The sequence below is a fragment of the Sardina pilchardus genome, chromosome 16, assembly GCF_963854185.1.
Source record: "Sardina pilchardus chromosome 16, fSarPil1.1, whole genome shotgun sequence".
Lineage (NCBI taxonomy): Eukaryota > Metazoa > Chordata > Actinopteri > Clupeiformes > Clupeidae > Sardina > Sardina pilchardus.
The window spans coordinates 24074000-24095759 of NC_085009.1; the positions used below are offsets into that span (position 1 = coordinate 24074000).

Sequence of the window (21760 nt, forward strand, 5' to 3'; positions counted from 1 at the left end):
CAAATTGTTATTTTAACGTCGGAATCGGCCAAGCATTTCACAATTGGTGCGTCCTTAACCCTAAGTCATTTATCTTTCTTCTCAAGAATCACCTGATCCCACTCTATGGTCCCAGACTATTATTTGTCTCATGTTTTTCTTGTTGTTCGTGTATGTTGGATATCATATCAATGATATGAAAACATGCCGTTTTTTGCTTTTGTTTTTCCTATATATTGCAAAAGATCAATACATTGTCCACATTCTTTTTTGCCTTTTGCAGTCAACAGTCAACCTCGACTAAAGAAATAGACTTCACACTGCAAAGAACATAAATGTCTACACAACTACACAACTACACAACTTACCAACACTAACCAACACTAAACAAACAAACAAACAAATGGCCTCATCCTAATAGATCCACACTCAGGCACTGATGAAAACACATTGCTCATTGTTCTGGTGCAACACCAGGCTCTGAATCAGAGAGGGACCAGAGTGTTAGCTCACTGGACAGACACACAAGTCTATTATGGGATGGACACATTGTGCTCAATACGGCACAGAGGAAGACCGTAAGGCCGGCTGCATACTGCCAGAGAAGAGTGAGGGTGTCAGCAGTGGTGCCAGCAGAAAATTGTAACAGGGGTGGCCGGGGTAGGCCATCGCAAATCTAGTCCCACTCTTCCACGATATCTGATAGATAGATACTTTATTGATCCCCAAGGGTAAATTCAAGTGTGATTGATTGAAATTCAATCTGTGTGATTAATGTGTGATAAGTAGGCTATGTGAGCAATTAAACGAGAATGATTGGTGTGAATTTTGATACATTTTACGTCCATCGGCCACATAGTCAGGGGTGGCCACAGGAGTGGCCAGAGTTTATGTTGCGGTGGTCGCGGCCACCCCTGACCAACCCTTGGTGGCGCCCCTGGTGTCAGCTGCGTGGTGTGTCTGATTTTGTTGTTTCGGCTCCCATGTTAACATGTAACAGTTGCACACTGCCTGCGGGACACGCACGTCACAGACACGGTTCAAGCCGTGCGGAAAACGCGCACATGCGAGAAATAGGACCAGCAGTCCAGCACCTATTTTTCAAGCAACACGCAAGTGTGTTGGGAGCGTTTACGTTCAAAAGAGACAACGAATAGATGTTTTAATAGGCTGAGGGGCCCGCTGCAGCGCCATGTCACTGTCAGACACGTTTCTGGTGTGAAAAGAGACAGCCGCCATGCAACAGACACGACACGCTCAAGCCACACCGGCAGTCTGCTGCCAGCCTAAACTGGCCAAAATTAGCCCCGACGCCGACGCCGACTGGCGACGGCACAGGACACACCAAACAGACTCGAGTCCCCGACTGCCCGACTGCCGATTATCGGGTTGGTGTGTCCAGGCCTTAAGGGTTTGCCTAACTTCAGAAGATTGCAGTCACTTTGTCGTCCACTGATTAAAAGGGTACAGGACGGATTATCAAATGTATTAGACTATCTTACATTCTTTATCACACAAATTGGATTAGCATTGTTGTTGTTGCTGTCGCTATCATTTTACAACCAGAGATTGGTGCAATTTAATTTTGCCTAACTAGAAAGGGGTGGAGAGAGGTTCTTCAGAGAACTTCTGGTTAAATCTTCACATCTGAGTTGCTCCGGTGAACCTTTTTTCTCTACTACAGTTTGTCCTCTCCCGTTGTGTTGACGCATCAGAGTGAATTCAGGAGCGCGGAGGACTTTTTGTTTTTTTCTTAGGACATCCTGTGTTCTCTGCCATCACAGAACAGCAATGAATGTTGAAGCCAGATATGTCCAGGATACTCTACCCTATTGCTGACTGAGTTTCTCTACTAGGCCTAAAAAATAAGAATATGTTTTGCTCCTTTTAAAAAGGCCCTTGATCACAGAAACCAGAGCATATTCACATAATAACATAGCTTAGGCTAGGCCGTATATTAATTATGCATATGTTCAAATCTATGTTACCAGGATGCGTTATTATTAGTGCTACGTGTGTGACTTGGGTTAAAGTTTAATTTTACTGCAAGAAATCCAGTGAATGAAACAAAAACATCTTTGAGATGGGCATGTAATCCATCAACAACAACAATGCCGACTTGATTATATTATTCACTGCTGCCGACGAGCATACATGGCCTAAATCAAACATAGCATATTATGTAATATGTAATAATAGATTTCTGGGGCCATATGTAATACCCCAGAAATCCATCAAAAAACTGCTTCAACTAGACACATTTTCTATTTCCCATTTGCTCGATTGGTAGATTTCAGTAGGCCTACTATTACGCTGTGCATGGCACACTTCTGTTTCTTTGTTGTGGACTAAGGATCTTACTACTGGATTAACATCTGCTAATTTACTTTATTCGGCCTCGTGTTGATGAACACTGGCACATGGCATGAACCTTGTCGCATTGTGTTTCCCCCCTCCCATGCCCCCCCCCCACACACACACAGAAATGTGTCTACTTTTGTTGTATCCATTTCAACACCCATGACTAAACCAACAGGTAATAACCCCCCACCCCCCCTCCTGCAAAGACTGTAGCAAGTGTCAAGGCCAATGTGTTCCAAACAAGTATCTACACTTACAGGGCTGACCAGGGGCTGAGTGTAATTGACAGAGTACAACTGTGGAATTAATGTAACAAGTCTGTTCTGTTATGTTCTGTTATAGAACAATTGCTTCTGGTCCTGGAAGAGCACTTGAAGTAAAAAAAAAAATGCTTTCTGACTCACACTGAACAACAACAAAGATCCTCCATCAAATTAAGGAGGAGTGTCGGTGGCATAGTGCTGTGTTTAACGTGATTTAGCCTAATAGGAATTAGTCCTTAGTGTACACGCAATTACACTGTAATATGTGACTCGTTTTCTAAACTCACTCGACAGTTGCTTGGAAGGGAGGAATTTGCTGTCAGAAGTCGATAAGCTGGGTAAAGTGTGGAGGGACTGTTCAACTGCAACCTGCTCTTTCACAATCTTGGCAGCGAGCAGAAATGACAAAAGGATGAGTAAGACAGCGTGGCCTTGTTCTGACCCTTGAGATTAGGCTACAAATCACGGCTCTCTGTGCTGAGACGAAAATAAAACGCTGACTTAGTAATGTGATTCAGTAAAAATGTTGCAATTTAGGCCACAATACGAGATACGCCTATAGGCCTACAGCCTATTTGTAGATCACTGGTGACCTGCAAATTGATCAGCAGAGGCTTCCACGTTATAATAGGCTACCAAAGGCATGATCACCTTGCACGGTCCCTATGCTGGCGGACTCTGTGTTTACAGTCGTGACTCTCTCCCTTCTTGTCCACAATATCCTCGGCAACGCTGTAATTTGGTTGCAGGGCATCGGTTGAAAAAGTAGCCTACGGTCCACTCAATGGCATTCTTAAATCGGCTATATTATCATATCTCGCTGCCATTAGAGCCCAATAACAAAATACCATATCGAATGTTCGACAGCCTGTAGGTATTCGTCCAAGAGGCTGTGCGTAAAGGTGTCGATACAAAACAGAAATGTGCGAAAAATGATGGGGGGAAAACCCGGCTAGCCGAAAGAATGCGGGATAACAATTCAATAGCCCAGGCTTAGATGGGAGACTGCCTGCCTGTCTACGTAGGAACGCAACAGGTCGCCCTAGCTGCCACGGTTCATTGGTTAATGTCGGCTTTCCTATTTCAGAGGCTGACTTGGTCAACGATGAGTTTGAAATGTATCAGTTTCGTGAGCTGTATTTCAATATATTGCGATTGGATGGTTTTACGCGATATTCCTTTATGGTCGCTCAGGAGCGGCCCGGCAATCAACAGGATATCCCAGTGAAGCACCAGAAGGCTGGGAATGCAATCCTCTTTCGCCAACTCAACCTCCCACATCTAACTAGCTCAGGGGGTAGCCTCCGAATCAACAGGCTGCTGCCGTCGCACACAGGACAACAAAGAAGTCTCCAGACGCAAGGAGAACAGCTAAATGAGTAGAGTTTGAGACATATCCAAAATGTTGGGAAAACTTTGAAAAGTAGCCTTCTCAGCATCGTTGCCCCCGGAATAGCTATAGAACGAACTGACAGTAACGTGTTTTGGTAATGCTAGCTACAATGTATCAAACAGGCTACACCAACATAAACTATGGCAAAAGTAACCTGCGATGGCCCTTTCACTCGTCGAATCAGGCGTCGTAAACAGACGAGTAATTAGGCTACGCTAAAGCAACAAGCACTTACATGAAAGTTGGAAGCAGCTCCTTCCCTTCCGTATCTCGAGACGGGACGGTAGTCCTACTCTGTTGTCCTTCGGCTAACGGCGCATCGACTGGCTTAAAATGGGCCGCGCTGTAACTCGATCCTCCACATTTTCAGCAATAGCGGCACCGAGAGTTGAAGTGCGCCGCCTGCCCTGGATGGGAGGGGTTGAACAAGCCACAAGCGCCGCTTGGTGGCTACCATGACAACTGGGCCCTCAGGCAATATATTTTTTACAATTGAATGAATGTGAAGTAGTGGACCTAGCCTAGCCCAGCCCAGACTCTCTACCAACATTGACAGAGAGTGATAGCAATTGCAATATGAGCATATTGCATTTAGGCCTACCCTTTGTTGCAAAGATGCAAGGACAGGCTGGACTTCAACAACAATCATGACTGAGTGTTATAACAAACAAGTGTGCCTAATTATTTCTAACTTATCTTTTATCACTTCATTTATATTTTGTTTTGGCTTTATTGGCTTTCTGTGCAAAACTAAACATGTGAATTTGCCTAATGAATTTCTCCTAATCAGATTACAGTTTATTCCAGTTGTTAGCCTACACAATTGATTTAAGATGCATTCTGTTATGGTGAATATCTAGGCCGATAATGTAGCCTTATACCAAACGATAATGCAATAAACTGCAGAGGGGAAAAAAACACATGAAATTATATTTTAATTTGGTTAATATACTCACACAATGTGTTTCTGAATGAACCTACAAAAACAAATAGGCCTACATAAAGTATTTCCCTGGGTGTGCTGAAGCATATCACTTATTGATGTAGACATATCTTAATGAAAACAGACACATTTAATCGGTTTCTGTCCACTTGATGGCATTGCGCCCACTATGGCAGGCGATGCAGGACAGGTACTAAATTGGTCTAGGCTTTCTATTGTCTCCAATAATCTTACAGCCCACTTTTAAATCCCCCGGCTCACACTCCTCAAGTATGACTCGCACACAACACACACACACACACACACACACACACACACACACTCACACTCACACTACACACTGTAACTTTTTAGTTATCTTGTGAACAAACAACAACAGACAACAACAGAAAAACAACAGACAGACAAGCAAACAAACCCTGATGAAAATATAACCTCCTTGGCGGTTATCTAGGTATGTATGATTGTGTATATATATATATATATATATATATATACATGTATATATATATTCATATTTAAATATATACAGTCTATGGTTCGATCCATTGTTTTACTGTAATTGACAGGCAGTTTTAGTTCCAATGAAAGAATAACGGCTCTGAATGCATCTTAGACAGTGCTGCTGTCCCTATGTCTTGTTAACGTTTTGATAGTGTTTGATATTCTTCACTCATGGTTAGTATATACATTACATGTTACTGTACATTTACATTGACATTACATTTATTCATTTGGCAGACACGTTTATCCAAAGTGATTTACAGAAATAGAATAACACAACGACTTGAAAGCTATATTAACTTACTGCACGGTGCTGTCAACTTAATTTTTTTTTTTTTCAAAAACTGGTTAGAAATCATTAGCATTTTGAGAGTGACATGTTTTTTTGTTTTGGTTCCCATCACCATATTTCTGACAGTTTTCAGAAAAAAAGGTGTCAATCCAGATGGAAATTATGTAAAATTATGTAATGGAAAAAAAGAGGCTAAAATGAGACTTTTTAAAGGACAACATATTTTGAAGGAAATCCTTCTGAAGTGGCCGAAACTAACTCTACTACAAACTCTCTCTCTCTCTCACACACACACACACACACACACACACACACACACACTCACACACACACACACACACAATTTACACTCATAGATATGTTGCACACAAACTAAGAACACAGACCCCCCTTTCTCACACACACACACTCACTCACACACAAACACACTCACACACACACACACACACACACACACACACACACACACACACACACACACACACACACACACACACACACACACACACACACACACACACACACACACACACACACACACCAGAGGGTAAATTCTGACTGATCCTGGATATTGCCACCTTCTGGTGTTCAGTAATAGGCTGAAGCCGGTGTGACAGGGTTCCCAGCGGGCCGGTAGATCTCACCGTACCATTTCACCTTAATGGACGATGTGACTGGCCCGGCACAATCCGACCCAGATGGCACTAAAGCCCACTTCTGCTGCTGTCTGGATGCCAGGTATGGCTTTCCGGAGCCTTCTGAGCGAGTGACAGCCTCGATCATGCGGCACACTTTCGCTGTGATGCCAGGGTAAGCGGTGTGAGATTGTGTGAGCACAAAGACCTGTCAGCTGGTGGCGGAGGGAAAGGATGGAGACATGCTGCCAGTGTGCAGGCATATATATACATGCACGCACGCACACACACACACACACACACACACACACACACACACACACACTCAAAACACAGAGAGAAAAAGGGAGAAAGAGGCATACACATACTCAGATGGACATAAACACACTCACACACAAAGAGAGAGAAAGAGAGGTGCATATACACACACAGATACAGTTTATACAGACAAAAACTTACAGTCAAAGTGACAAAACTGCACATCACACATTTCATACAACTAGAAAATACACATACACACACACTCACTCACACACACACATGCAGGACGGCACAGCACACAGTCATACACAGTGTGACAAAGAGGCGCGTATGTTTGGACAGACTCATATGACAAGAGAGATGGGAATTATTTGCTGAGCAGAGTTCCATGGCAGATCTGCTGAAATCGTTTGTTTCCTGCCAATCAAATTGCTTATATGTATATATCCCCCCCTCCCACTGCTGTCAGAAAGAGGACCAGACTGAACACAATCAGTGACAGAATGAAATCAGTGGAGGCATATCTGGAGGAATGTTGGTTATGCTGAAACTGTTGATAGATTGCTGTGTTGCATTTGTTTCTTTCATTTAGACCAAGCAGCCGAAGAGGAGATTGGTTGGACAGTGAATATAGCGTTTCAGGAGATTGAAGATTGAAAGCACTGTCGTTGACAATATAAATATACACTCTCTGTGTTTGTCTTTGTGTGTGTGTCCGAAGCTGTCTTTGAGTTGTTTTTTTTTTTCCTATAGTCAACAGCGAGCCCTGCTTCATCTTTTATGAAAGTGTGGTCCTTGAATATTTCCTATTCTTTAAGTTGATTTAGCTGTAGAATGTTTTGTGCGAAAGTTAAAGAATATCAATTTATATCTCAATATATAGATGTACAGTATATTGCATTTCCTGATTGTGTGAAAGTAAAAGAATATCAATTGATATCTCAAAATATGGATGTATATTGCTTTTGCTGATTACAGGGGAAGGACGATGCTTGTGGAGTGATGAGTTTGGATTTGTTTACAGTTCCTGTTTGTCTCCCACCTCATGTCCAGTATTGATGACTCGGTGGAGATCAACCACTGAGGGGGCTTTTCTCTGCCTCAGATAAAGATCTCAGAGGTTGACTCCAGCTGTCTGTGTGTGTGTGTGTGTGTGTGTGTGTGAGAGAGAGAGAGAGAGAGAGAGAGAGAGATCTTAGAGACCAGCTCCAGCTGAGCCTCCTCCTGCCTTATCAACACCATCAGCCCAGCATGACGGAGGAAGAGGCCATGTCGTCTCTCAGCAACCTCAGAAGAAGACACATGCATGGCTGGTGTGTGTGTGTGTGTGTGTGTGTGTGTGTGTGTGTGTGTGAGTGTGTTTGTGTGTCTGACTCACAATGCTGGAGTGTGCGGACAGAGGCGCATATGTGACATCACTAGGATGGAGAGTTGGGGTATGGGTCCATGTAAATGCGTGTGTGTGTGTGTGTGTGTCTCTATTTTGTCTGTTTGTTCTCTATATGGCTGCATCAGTGTGTTAGTTGTATGCATGTTTTGACATAAGTGCGTAGGTGTGATCATGTGGTGTGTGTGTGTGTGTGCGTGTGTGTGTTTGCATGCGTGCGTCTGTTTAAAGTCTGTTAGTGTATAGCACTGTCTATAGAGGTCAAGCTGACCTCGACTGTACTATGATTGATGATGCCCTGGGTGAGAACAGAGCCAAGCCCACAGATCACAGAGCAGCTTCACAGATAAACCCCCTGGTCAACGCCTCAGTGGAGTGGCTTTGCGTTTACATTTACATGTATTCAACTGGCAGATAGTGTTTCTCCAAAGCGACGTACAATGCAGCAGTGAAATAACAATTAGGCTATTAAAGCAACATTAAAGCACTTTCCCTCTGTCGTAAGCAAGCACACTATTTGTTTAGCCTGCAAATGACGATTGTCCACAGACAAGCGTATGCTGCATGATTTTATGAAAGTATGATGTACTGCAACATCGAAGCAAGTCAAATTTGTATTTTCTTATGTCTCGTTCTAACTACAGATCTGCTACCTGATCTGGTAAACTTCCATAGTGCGGATAAAGGCGATAGAGGGCCGCAATTATAAGCTATTAACATTCGAGCATTAACGTTTAAACTACAGGGCTGCAGTGTTAGAGTAACGTTTCACTACGGTGCAGAGGAGAATATACTGTAGCTAGGAGTTTATCACTGTATAAATGTCAATACTAGTGCCAGAGGATAGGAGTGCCTACAGTACATATTAAGCACTGGTAGAAATATGGAGGAGGAGGAGAAGGAAGGAAAGAGAGGGAAGTGGAGTGGTAGGAGAGAAGGGGGGGGGGGGGGGTGAGATTGTCAGAAGCACTTGGAGAGGCGGTATTCTTATTTGGATGTGTGTGTGTGTGTGTGTGTGTGTGTGTGTATGTGTGTGTGTGTGTGTGTGTGTGTGTGTGTGTGTGTGTGTGTGCATATGCATGTGTGTGAGTGAGAAAGACAGTTTGTGTAGGCGTGTTGATGTGTGTGTGTGTGAGTCTCCATGCATTTCTACTTGTATGTGTATGTGTGTGTGTGTGTGTGTGTGTGTGTGTGTGAGAGAGAGAGAGAGAAAGGAGTACAGTTTCATGCACCTCACCAGCCCACAACTGTCCTGAGCAGATGGGAAAGGGTGACCTTTGTGGCCAGCTAACCCCAAGTACCCCCCCCCCCCTCCACACACACACACACACACACACACACACACACACCCTCCAACAGACACATGCACACCCCCAAAACCACACACTCACACCAGATGTTGTTTGCCCATTCGGTGGACACTGGGGCTACAAACAGGCCCTGCTCTCCAGGACCCAGACAAGGGAAGCCAGCGGGTTGTCCGGGCATGTAAAGAGCATGTGGTTACAGCCAGGCCAGTGACTGCCTCCAACGGTGCGGGATTAACCCTTTCAGAGTCTCCGCCCAATCAAAAGACAGCAAGTAGTAGACCACTGGACAATCAAGAGAGGTATTTGGATCCAGATGCCTTTGGCTAAATGTCGTTATTGCCTGCAACAGGACTTCCATTATCTTTTATGATGTCAAGTCAATTTTATTCATATAGCGCATTTTCAGGCACAAAAGGTAACTGAGAGCACTTTGCACAGGTATTAAAGCACATTACATAAAAGTCATAACATAATGTTAATGATTTATGAATTAGATTAATTTGTCAGCTGAATGTCCTTGGTGTAATGATAACTGGTAACTGTTGTTGTCGTCAGTAGTGTAGCAGCATGGTATTCTAGAACAAAAAGTTCAGCATGGTATTCTCATAGACAGTAAAAGAACAAAAATGTCAAAAAACATCATATGAGGCTCAGTCAACATCACACAGAGCAGCGCAGATTTGACTGAATGTGGTGCATGTTGAATGTTGGAACTTGGCAACTATTTCAACTTAATAAACCCATTTAGAAATCATTTGGATGATTAAATGATCTGTTCTGGTAAAAATGGTGACTTTCCCCGCTCCCTCTAGCGTCCCCAGGCCGAAAACCAACCTTGCAACACTGGGATTTTACTGTCCCGGTAAGAGAAGAGAGAAACAGGAAACTCGTTTTAAATCGTGTTTACCTTGTAATATCCACATTGTTCTGCTGAACTTATTCTAACTATTTTGCTATGTTTTTCTACATGTTCACAAACAAGTCAATGAGGTGCTGCGTTACCTGCCGATGGACACAAATGATGTCGTCCATATGGATTGGCTGATCCTCCCTGAAGGAAATTGCCAGGTCATCCACTAAACCACAGAGACGATATAGTGTGCACCAACGATGGTGCCCCTAATTGGCTTGGCATCCAGGATGTCACGTCCAGCAACTTGTCCTGCAGTAGGCTATACATCACAAAATGGATGCCTGGAAGAAGCCAGAGTGTGTATACAAGTAATAGGCTTTTAGAGCTCTAGTTTATCATTCAAACATGGGTGTAAAATACAGGAGGATAAGGGGTCGTGACCATTCCAATAATCCATTCATTCAATTCATGGTTTTGGCGTTTTGCCCCTACCAAGATGGCCGCCGCTTTTACGTATTCCACTAATAGAACTCCACGGCCAATGCGGTATCAATCTTTATATATCTATGGTTGTGACCATTCCAATAATTCATTTATTCAATTCATGAAACTGTTATAGGGGAGCGTCAACACCCCCAGTGCTCAATCTATGGACTGTGTCTCAAATCACCTACTACTAGCCTACTTCCAATACTTATTTTCAGTATGCAGTGCAGATCTTGGGACAATGCTAACCATTGAAAAGTGGGTAGTACTATGGATGGAGGTGCTTAGTGCACACATTAGCAGTGCACTGACAGCATGTGGTTTGAGACACAGACCTATATGCAGCTAGCATTTGGTGTGCGATTGGAACTGAAGCCAGTGTTGTTGATCCATACTATATAGCTGATTGACCTGGGAGTCACTCCTAGTTCATTACAACTGGGGACAGCTGTGGCTTACTGGTTAGGGCTTCGAGCTTATAACCAGAGGGTTGCCGGTCGGATCCCTGACCAGTCTATGGCTGCAGTGCCCATAAGCAAGGCACCTAAGGCACCCTCCCCAAGTGCTGTTGGGCAGGCAGCTCACTGGATTAGCTCTGGGTTAGTGTGTCCTTCACCTCACTATTGTATTCACTGCGTGCCCTGTGTGTTCACTATTCACGAATTTGGATAAATGCAGAGACCGAATTTCCCTCACAGGATCAAAAAAGTAGATATACTTATACAACTGAATCATTGATTTCCTTTGGAATAAATAAAGCATTTTCCCTCCAGTTAGGGCTTTTGCATTGATGGATGACTGTTCTCACACTACCTGCTTCTCCATTTAACAATATGCATGTGTGTTGTAGGACAAATATTATATTTGATTTTGTGCACGTCGTTTCTTTTGATATAGCACAGCTTGAGCATGAACCTTGCTGTTGTTTCAACCGCAGGTACGATTAGAAGGGATTGATATATGGCTTAAGGTAAGACACATACACGTACTGTACACACTACACAACACAGTCACATTCTCCTTATACCTTACCTTGACACATAAACAAGCTGAGAGGGAGGAAGTCTATTCTCCTTCCAGAGAGCACAGCTGTCGATCCCCTGCATACCTACCTCCACACTGTGGCAAAAGCTCTCTCAATGTTTCATGAGATCTCTGCAGAAAAGTGCGGCGTGGCGCGGCTCGTAGGTTTGATCTCGGAGCGAGAGGTGTGAGACTTAACGCTGCCCCTGCTGATGCTCCTGCTGTTGCTGCTGATGCTGCAATGATATGATTGACACGGTCAGAAGCACGGTGTGTGCCCCTGGAGATACCTGACAGGATTACACATTCCTGACATGAGAGTTGCTTCCCCCATTATTCATGCCTGAGACCCAATCTAGACAGGTGGAACTTAGGATGACCAAGACAGAGGAAGAGACGCTGCTTGGGCAAATAAGTGGACACTGCCGAAAAAAGACAGAAGTTATACGACACAGACTAATGGCACAACTTTGACAAGATTTGGGAAAGGATTCTTGAAAGATTGTAGTTCATCTGAGCAAAACTTGAATGGTAGGCATTAGTTAAAAGACTACAATCTTTCAAAAAGCTTTCCCAAATCTTGTCAAAGCTGTTTGTTGTAAGGAGGCCATAAATGGACTCATATTTCAGTTGAGGGGGTCATTAAATGATCAACTGACGAAGGTCTGTACGACTGAAGCATTGTGAATAAATGGGGGGGGGGGGGGGGGGGTTGCATGTGCAATGGACTGTGTGTGTGCGGGACTTCTTGGTCATTAAAGGATGGACATAAGGAAGCGTATTAACATATGTGTTCCTGCTGCTGATGCTGTAATGATTGACGGTTGTGGCCGGGAGCAGGGTGCTGTTAGAGATACCAGACAGGACTAGAGACACATTCCTCCAATTATTTATACCTGAGGAACTGGCAGAGCTAAGACAGACGGACCTAAGAATGACCAAGGCAGGAGAAGTGCTACCGGACTAATGAGTGGTCACTGCCATAAAGCACAGGCTATACTGGACACAGAGCGACATGTCAGTGGGATGGTGAAGTTCGGGTCATTAAATGGTCGACATGAGGGAGTGTATTAACTTGCCGTTTTAGTCCTCTGTGCCAGAGCTGGAAAAATCCGGCTTTAGGAGGAGCAGTCCTATTATGAATTGGTTCTGCACTTAAAGAGGAACTATGCAGGATTGGCGATTTCATCTCTGGTTTCGGTTTCGTTTTTCGTTTTCGCTCGTTTTATGCTTGCATATTTCTCTGCAGAGCTTCCCCGACAGCTTTAGCGTGTATATTTATACATATATAGGCTATATATAAATATATTTAAATTGCAAGCGTGGTTCTTCTTGTTCCTTTTGCGTCTCTGACCTCCAGATGTAAACAGCAAACGATCCTTTATCAGAAAGTTGCAAGGTTGTAATAGCGGAGAGGGACACTAGGGGCGGGAGGAAATGTGACTGTTTTCGATAAAACTGGTCAGTCAAGCAAAACAACGATTTCTAAGCGATTTTATGACTATGAAAAAGTTGCATAGGGTCTCTTTAAATGGTCGACATGAGGGAGTGCATTAACTTGCCGTTTTAGTCCTCTGTGCCAGAGCTGGAAAAATCCGGCTTTAGGAGGAGCAGTCCTATTATGAATTGGTTCTGCACTTAAAATAGATGATTTCGGGGGGACGCTGTGGCGCAACAGGCTACAGCGCTTGTGCCATAAATGGGTCTGAGTGCCCACCGGTCATTTCCCGATCCCGCCCCATCTCTGTCTCCCATTTGCTTCCTGTCTCTCTCTACTGTCCTATGAATAAAAGCAAAAAAGCCCCCCCAAAATAAACAAATAGATGATTTCACTAATGATCTCATCTACTTGGCTGAAAATGTGTGTTAAGAAGAATCAGCTGGTTTAATGGATGAATGTAACAAATACATGACAGGACTTTCTGAAACTGGGGTTTACCACCTCAACCCTGAAACTCATCTTAATTCTAGCCTACTGTTCACTGTGGTTGAATTTACTTCATCTAATGTAACTCAATTTACTGAGTTTACGTCAGGTAATTTACAAAAGAAACATCCCAACGTAAACATTGGTCCAGTGGTGTGCAACATCCGACCACAGAGAGAGCTCAGTACTTTCAAACAAACTGGTGGAGATGGATCACTTTCACCGGCTCACTTTGTTGCCATAACACTGTGCCTGATGCCTCGAAGGGCAAACACTGTGGCTAAAAATCTAGATTGTGTGTGTGTGTGTGTGTGTGTGTATACTGTATGTGTGTGAGAGAGAGAGTGTGTGTGTGTGTGTGTGTGTGTGTGTATATGTGTGTGTGTGTGTGTGTGCGTGTGTGTGTGTGTGCGTGCGTGCGTGTGTGTAGGTGTGTGTGTGTGTGTGTGTGTGTGCGTGCGTGCGTGCGTGCATGCGTGCGTGTATCTCCTCTACTTTGTGTCCTCGCTCTTTTATAGGATTATGTGGTTCTCCTGGGAGAGCAGATGCGGCCCGACGTGTCAGATTTTAGACGAGCGCCGCAGCCAGCGCCGCTCCTCAAAGTTAAAGGAATCAAACGGCCCGCGGGGACCCGCTCCCTCCGCGACCATTAAGACACACTTCTGGACCGGAGCAGAGCCCCCAAGCTTCGGGAATGAAACTCGGGTATTTATTTTGCAGACAACGCCCCACCCCCCTTCCCCCTCCCTCTCCCCCCTCCATCCATCTATCTATCTATCCATCTATCCCCCCATCCACCCTCCCGTCTGTCGGCGGAGTTTGCAGAGACGGAGGCCTCCCCCTCCCGTGGCTTCTCTAAGCCTTGTCGGAGGTTGAGTGTGACAATCTCGGAGTCTGCCGAGTTTACTCGAGTTTACTATGAATTGGGAGCTATGAGACCTTTAACGTTTTTATTTTATTTTAGCAGCATCTTCCTTCCCCACGTCCCTGGTGCACCAAGCACTGTTCCGTGCCTGAGACATGAGATTATATATATTTTTTATTTTATTTTATTTTTTATTTTATTATATTTTTTTTTTCGCTGAGAGCAGTTTTGATGTGACTTTTATTCTGTCTGTAAGCTCCTGTGTGGGGGGTGGGGGGTGGTGATTAGTTACAATGCACCGTGAAGACATTGGGTGCCTCTCAACATGCCTCCTCGATCCTCGATGCTCGATCCTCGAGGGGCGTTCCCACTGATCAATAACTAACACTGGATAGACTATCTCATTGTCCCCCCCATCATTCTTTATGTAGATCAGTGAGGGTCGAGGCCCGAGGAGCGAGGGAGGACGTATAAACGCTGCATGAGAGGCACCCACAGAGTGATGATCCAGCTTTTAGAACGCGCTGCGCTGTGCCTTTGAGTTCTGAGTGAGCATTAAGGGTCCCATCACAAGCATCATTCACACAGGAGCCGTGCAACAGGAACTGTTTTCGACGAGTCGTAAAAACACAACAGGAACAGCTCAGGGTGAGGAAATGTGTACTCTCTCTACGAAAGCCAGGAAACCTGCCAGTGTATTGGTGAGGTATTCAGTCTATGCACTCCTGCCAGGACACCATGTTTAAACAAATACTTTACTTATTGAGAAGGAAGACGGAAGAAAGTGGAGGTTGTACTGTACACACACTCGCACAGTCATATCACGGGCCAAAAGCCTGTACAATAACACAGCGACACAACCTGTTCTTTGTAAGAAACCAGTGGCAAGGGACAATAATTCACACCGAAAAATGAATAAACAGTTAAACCGGCAAGCATTTTCTTTCACACTTGGGCTGGCAGGAGAGTTAAACAGTCTTTGAAATGCATAAATGTGTCTTAGAAATACTCTCATGGGGTGCTAATAGCATTTGATAAAAAAAAAAAAAAAATGAGTTTGGCACATGCATGCTTATGAGTTCAGCCATTGAGGATAATATCTTCTTGTTGTGGATTCTTCAATGAAATAACCATGGCAACAGCTTCGATCCTTCTATTTAATTCTAGAGGTTTCCAAAACAACAAGTCAGTTCAAGTAACTGTAGCAGGAACATCCTGCGTTCAAGAACATTCATAGAGATCGGAGAGATTCTTTATGTCAACATTACTCATATCCATTAGACTGGGTAAACCTAGCCTGATCTGCCTGCGATTTGGATTTCGCCCGGCAGCTCAGGCTGGAAACCTGCACATCTATCTCTCCTGCTTCCTGTCCACATTTGCTGGGTCCAATCACAAACTGGCTTATCCACCAGGCGTATACCCAGATCGTTGGTCTGATAGACTGTCGAAGTGTACAGAGTCTTTTGAACTATGCCCATTGATCACTATTGATCATCATATTGTTTAGTTATCAAGAACTTCCAAAATACGAGACCTGAAAAAAAAGAAAAAAAAAAATCACTCTTGGCTGTGATGCCTCCCTACGCACATGTTCCTTGATCCTGAACATGATCCTTCTAGCATGCTAAGCCTACATGTGTTGCCATGGTGAGTGATCCTGCCTTGTGCTGTGTCTTAGTGATGAATAAGTAAATGGTCAGCACTATTCATATCATTCAGTGGTAGCCACTGACAAAAAAATGAAATACCGGTACATCCTTCCCTTCCCAATTCTAACCTTTCTTCTAAAAAAATGGTGTATGCCAGGGGAACAAGAACAGAGCAAAAAACATTCTAGCTGAAAACACAAATACACACACACACACACACACACAAGAAATGTGTTCAAATATTAAGTGTTGGTCAGTGCTGAAAGCATGCAGACTTTGAATCATTGATCAATTTTCTTTCGTCACAAACCATACCTGGGTATTCTCCGGGCAGTGCAAACACTTGAAGGCTTTTTCCGCACACTAGGGACATGTTGGCATGGAGAGAGGAATTTCAAGTCAGATCAGACTGTTGAAAAATGCACAAACTATTGATTGTCCGAGGGGTGGTGTTTGAAAGACATACCAAAGACATTTCAGTGATAATGAAACAAAGCCTTCCGCGCCTAACAGAATAGTTCCACACTATGCCCCAAAACCTTGCCTTTCTCTCTCTCTCTCTCTCTCTCTCTCTCTCTCTCACTCTCTGGCACAGATTGTAGACTGGTTATGGCAGTAGACCTTCAAAATACGACTATGTTTCATTCTCCACAAGATATCCATTTGCTTATTTACCACTTTACCTAGTGTGTGTGTGTGCATGTGTGAGCGCTCGTATGTGTGGGAGTGTGTGTGAATCAATGTTACATATAATCATGTTGCGTCTCACTTGAAAGTGACAACATCAGACTCACAATGGCTCTCAACTTTATTTTGTGTCTGGAACGTGGTCGAGTAAGTTAAACGTTAAAAGTTTGCTTGTATTTAGCAAAAAGTCACCTGCAACAGCAATGTTACACCTGCTCCTCCACACCCGTTCAGTTAAGTAAGTGGTCCGCCTTTCAGGATTTGGCACACACAGGTGTCATACCTGAGCCTGATTCTACAGTGAATGACATGGGGAAGTGATGGAGTCTGGAAAAGTCTGGAATGTCGGGAGTCCAAAGTTCTACCGAAGTTCTCAGTGAAAGCTGACTCTAATCATATTCAGCAAAGTTTGTGGTCTTTTTCCTCTTTTGTTTTGCTCTAACCTGATTTCCTTATCTGGAATTTCACTGTGAAAGGAACGATTAGCCCGATTGTTGCACAGAAAGCCACAATCAATGCTAAAAGCATCTTTGTCACATTTCGTATGTCTGTCAAGGAAGGAATCCCCTTGGGTATCAGATTGCCATGGCTACAGCCTGAAAAGAAACAGCTGAACAAAGTGATGAACTTTAAGTTCTATTCATAATAAAAGACCTTCTTTGACCAACCCTCCATAACACTTGACATTTGCATCAGTGTTAGTAATTAAAATCAGAACCACAAAAAGCCAACGCTAGCGTGCATTCAGATGCCCACCATCGTCCTTCCACTGCATGCAAATGTAATGAGGGCTATTGTTGCACACGCTACGTGGCATTTAACAGACAACGTAGCTGAATCATGACTCATCTCTGATGGTCGGTGAATTTAATATATGCACACAGCACCCCTTAGTCTGTTTGAGTTTAGAGTGTGCTCTCTGCTTGATAAAGTATAAGTATATAGCATTTATACTTTTTTGATCTCGTGAGGGAAATTCAGTCTCTGCATTTATCCCAATTGGTGACACACACACAGCCCACAGTGAATACACAGGGAAGTGAACACACACTATCCCAGAGCACTGAGCTGCCTGCCCAACCAGCGGCACTCGGGGAGCAGTGAGGGGTTAGGTGCCTTGCTCAAGGGCACTTCAGCCGTGGACTGTTCGGGGATCGAAACCAGCAAACCTCCGATTACAAGCTCGAAGTTCTAGCCAGTAGGCCATGGCTGCCCCAGACCTTAGTCTGTCTGGGTTAGAGCGTGTTCTCTGCTTGATAGATGTGGCTTTTCATCCCTGGGTGTTGTGGATGTCTTGTCTTATTGGGCACAGGGGCAGGTTCGCTCATCTCCAAAATTAAAATCCCTCTTAGGCTGCGAGTTTTGAAATAGAGTTTGTCTTCTTGGGCCCCCGGTTTCGTTCCGGGTCTGATCCGGAGTCGCGTGCCTAGTGGGTCTACGGATGAGCCTGAATGAATGAAAGAAATCTGAATTGTGGTGGCATAGACCTGCCCTGTTGAAAGCAATGCTAGATGTAGTCAATTATTCACCAGCATCGTTCTTGGGGTGTGTTCGTAAATTGCCACTCCGAGCACTCCAAGCACACTTTTTTTTAACCGTGCATTACTATATTTTTAGACTGTCAAATTGAATGTACGAACACATCTTTTATTTGGGGGGGGGGGGGGGGGGGGTGTGTTGTCATAATGCATAATTCCATACTAAATATTGATGCGGTTTTACTTATAAGGGTTATAGCTTTAGCAGCAATGCTTTTCTCTCCTCAGCAACGTCATATTTCATGATGTCTTTACCTTGTGACATACGAGGGCTTTTAAAAGATAGGAAAGCCGTAGTGAAATCCCTATGTGACATACAAAGGCTTTTAAAAGATAGGAAAGCCATCGTGAAATCCCTATGTGACATGCAAAGGCTTTTAAAAGATAGGATTCCATGGTGCAGTGCGTCAGGTCTTCTCACCCATCTCTATTCAGCCCACAGGTTGTTTAGAAAACCCTTCTGTTGACAGCATACAGAAGCAGAAGTATCGAGCCCCCATAGCCCCCCCCCCCCCCCCCCCCTCCTCCCCCCCTTCCTTGGCAGAAATAAATCATTCATTCCTCCCTAGAGGGGTGGGTATAGGGGGGGTTAGTCGAGAGATGTCTTTTCAGCTGGCAAAATAACTTGGCATGCTCGTTTTCTTCCTCGTCATTAACTGTGAACACATTAGTTTGAGTGTGCATCACAGACATGTTGTCCAGCCACGGCTCTGATGTCTGCGAGTTTCCCCTAAGGTGCAACATAAAGGAAAGAGTCCAACAGGGCGAAAAAAAAATCTGTTATTCAGAGGTAGGTTTGGGTGAAAGCTAAATTTGTATTGCAATGCATTTTTCCCAATTCCTGCTCTTCTTTTCATGCGCCAGTATTTACAAGTATTCCGTATTCAGAAGTTCCTGTCAGTTCTCTCTCTCTCTCTCTCTCTCTCTCTCTCTCTCTCTCTCTCACACACACACACACACACACACACACACTTTCTTTTGAGTCAAGTCATCTACCACACCTTCTTGGAGGCTTTAAGGTGACAAAAGAACCACAGTGCAGTTCTATGTGATGCATCAGGGTGACTGTGCCATTGACAGCAATCCTCTACTGGGATGCCGAGACACAGATACTCGCACATCCCTTTCCTGCTCTGCAGTGAACAGTTGCAACATTATCATTTAATGTCACAGCAATAAAAAAAAAAGTTCAAAGCTATTTACAATAAGGACCAGGTGTTCATTTTTTATCAATAGGGGGTCATACATACCACGTTGGTGTTGGCATCAGAACTATGGTGAGCCCCTGGAAGACTCTCTGTTGTACTGGAGCATATGATACAGTGGACAGGCGAAGAGGGCTTCAATCCCCAAGAGGTTGAAATGGGAAGAGTGAGGGTCATCCATTATCCTGGGGACTTATTAAATAAATAAATAAACAATGGGGAAAGAAATCTCATCCAATATGGAAATCGTTTTTGTTGTAAGTGGAAACAATATTGGTTAAATTGGACCTAATTCAGGAGAATGGATGAAGAGATTATGAATTAGTATCCTATTAGAGCCCCTAAGTGGCCCACCAGTTAAAGATGCACAGCTGAACAAAAGGAGGATGGACATGTCTTCTTTCACCCATTCAGTGTGTGATGAGTTTATGAAAATTGAAAATGATTGTTGCTGAAAAACATTGTCACTGGGATACAATTATACATTCACAGAATGTTGGAGGTAGGCTAGTTCGGTTTTTTCCCCGATGCTAAAAGGATAGCAACACTCATCACAGGACAGGACAGCAGACAATAAATGGCCTCGTAGACATAAGTGCTTAATTGGAGTCATTATTTTGGATTCTGTGTCAGCCTGCCAATTTTCTCACGAACGTAATCGTTAGCTAATGGAAAGATGACAACTTAACACTTTGAACTTGCTCCAACAGAACAGCCATCACTGCAAAAATCTTCCTCCATTTACTCTAAGACCACCACTGGTGAGGAGATCGATAAGACTGACTGTTATTTTAGACAGACCCCCCCTCCCCCCTCTCTCCCCCTTAACACACACACACGCACACACCATCCCCAATGGTTTTGTGCCTGCTACCTAGTGATATATTCGACCTGCTTAAATGGGAAGAATGTATCACTGGATGTCTTAATGGACGACAGTTCAATTCAGGTGATGCTGGTCTTATTTTATGTGGCCTGTGTCAGACCTTTAGTGGCTCTGTAGGACTGACCAACGCATAGCTTAGTGCCATGCGGACACCTTGGAAGGAATCTTGGAACATCTCAGGGACGATAAACCGCCACATGCTTGCTTCATATCAATTTTCAGTTTATATTTAGGACGTGTTACATATACGTCACTGTGAATCATGTTGCATATTCCCAAAATACGGAGTGTGGCTGATGAAATGCGCCCGTTTCCATGTTTTGAAACCTTTCGCCTGTAAATACGGGTTCGAAATAAGACGGTGATGCTTGACTTGAAGCTGGGCAACGTCCTCCGAGTGAAATAAGCGGCACACCTCACTGTCCCTGATTTGCTGCTAGATGGAGCTCTAGTCTGCATGTTGAGACCGAATCCAGTGCCGAGTTTTGTCTCTCTCCACTCTGTCCTCGCCACCTTGTGCCGTGCACCGCATTTCGCTTTGGCTATGCGTAAAGATTGGTGTCTTTCTCCTATAATGAGACCTGTTTTGTGAACCTACGGTGCGGTATCTGGAGTTCTTTTCAAGGGAAGTCTTTCTGAATCCACAGAAAGACACCAAAAAACGCGGGATACTCATTTTTACGTTTTTAAAACCAACCCGTTTCTTTTCTTTCTTACATGGAACTGGGAGACGTGATGTAGCGTTCAGCGGAGCAGAGGACGCTGTGTGCAAAAGTGACACGGTAAAGCAAAGCGATCTGGATTTAAACAAGGAGCCTTTTCACAGACCAGTATTATCAATAAAATAAGAGGATATTGGACATTTATGGCAAACCTACTTTGTGGCGAAATTACGAGTGGAGTTTACTGAACCAAGTCCTTGGTTTCCCTGGTCGCTGTTTCGTTGGTGACAAGAGTATCTGCATGTTATTTTTCCGGGCAAGGACGATACTCATTGGAAAAAAGACAGTTTAATCTTAGCAGTTTCAACGCTGATGTGTGTAAATGGCAGGACTTCACTGCGGGCTCGTCTCGGAGCTCTGAAACACGGTAAGATCCCTTTGCTTTTTTTTTTTCAATCCCATACAGAAATACGTTTACAGCCGCCGCGGGTCGAACTCACCTGCAATATTTTGAACACATCATTTCAAATGCCAGTACATGGCGGTGCGTGGATCTTTTAAAATCATGTCAGCGCTATTCGTAAGGTGCTGTCACGCAGTTCTGCGCTAATAGCTTTTCCAGGATATCATTACTTTCTGGTGTGTCAG

General features: G+C 44.0%; 1 protein-coding gene across 1 annotated transcript in view; it reads right to left on the minus strand.

Moving 5' to 3' along the window:
- LOC134059606 (multiple PDZ domain protein) overlaps positions 1-16507 on the minus strand; it is a 108990-nt gene extending 92483 nt beyond the window's left edge. Inside the window, exons 1-2 of the mRNA XM_062516050.1 lie at positions 16450-16507; positions 6380-6532 (exon numbers count right to left, since the gene is read on the minus strand). Of these exons, the coding sequence (XP_062372034.1) occupies positions 6380-6532; positions 16450-16507 (211 nt within the window). The remainder of the gene's footprint in view (positions 1-6379; positions 6533-16449) is intronic.
- Positions 16508-21760: the final 5253 nt, after the last annotated feature.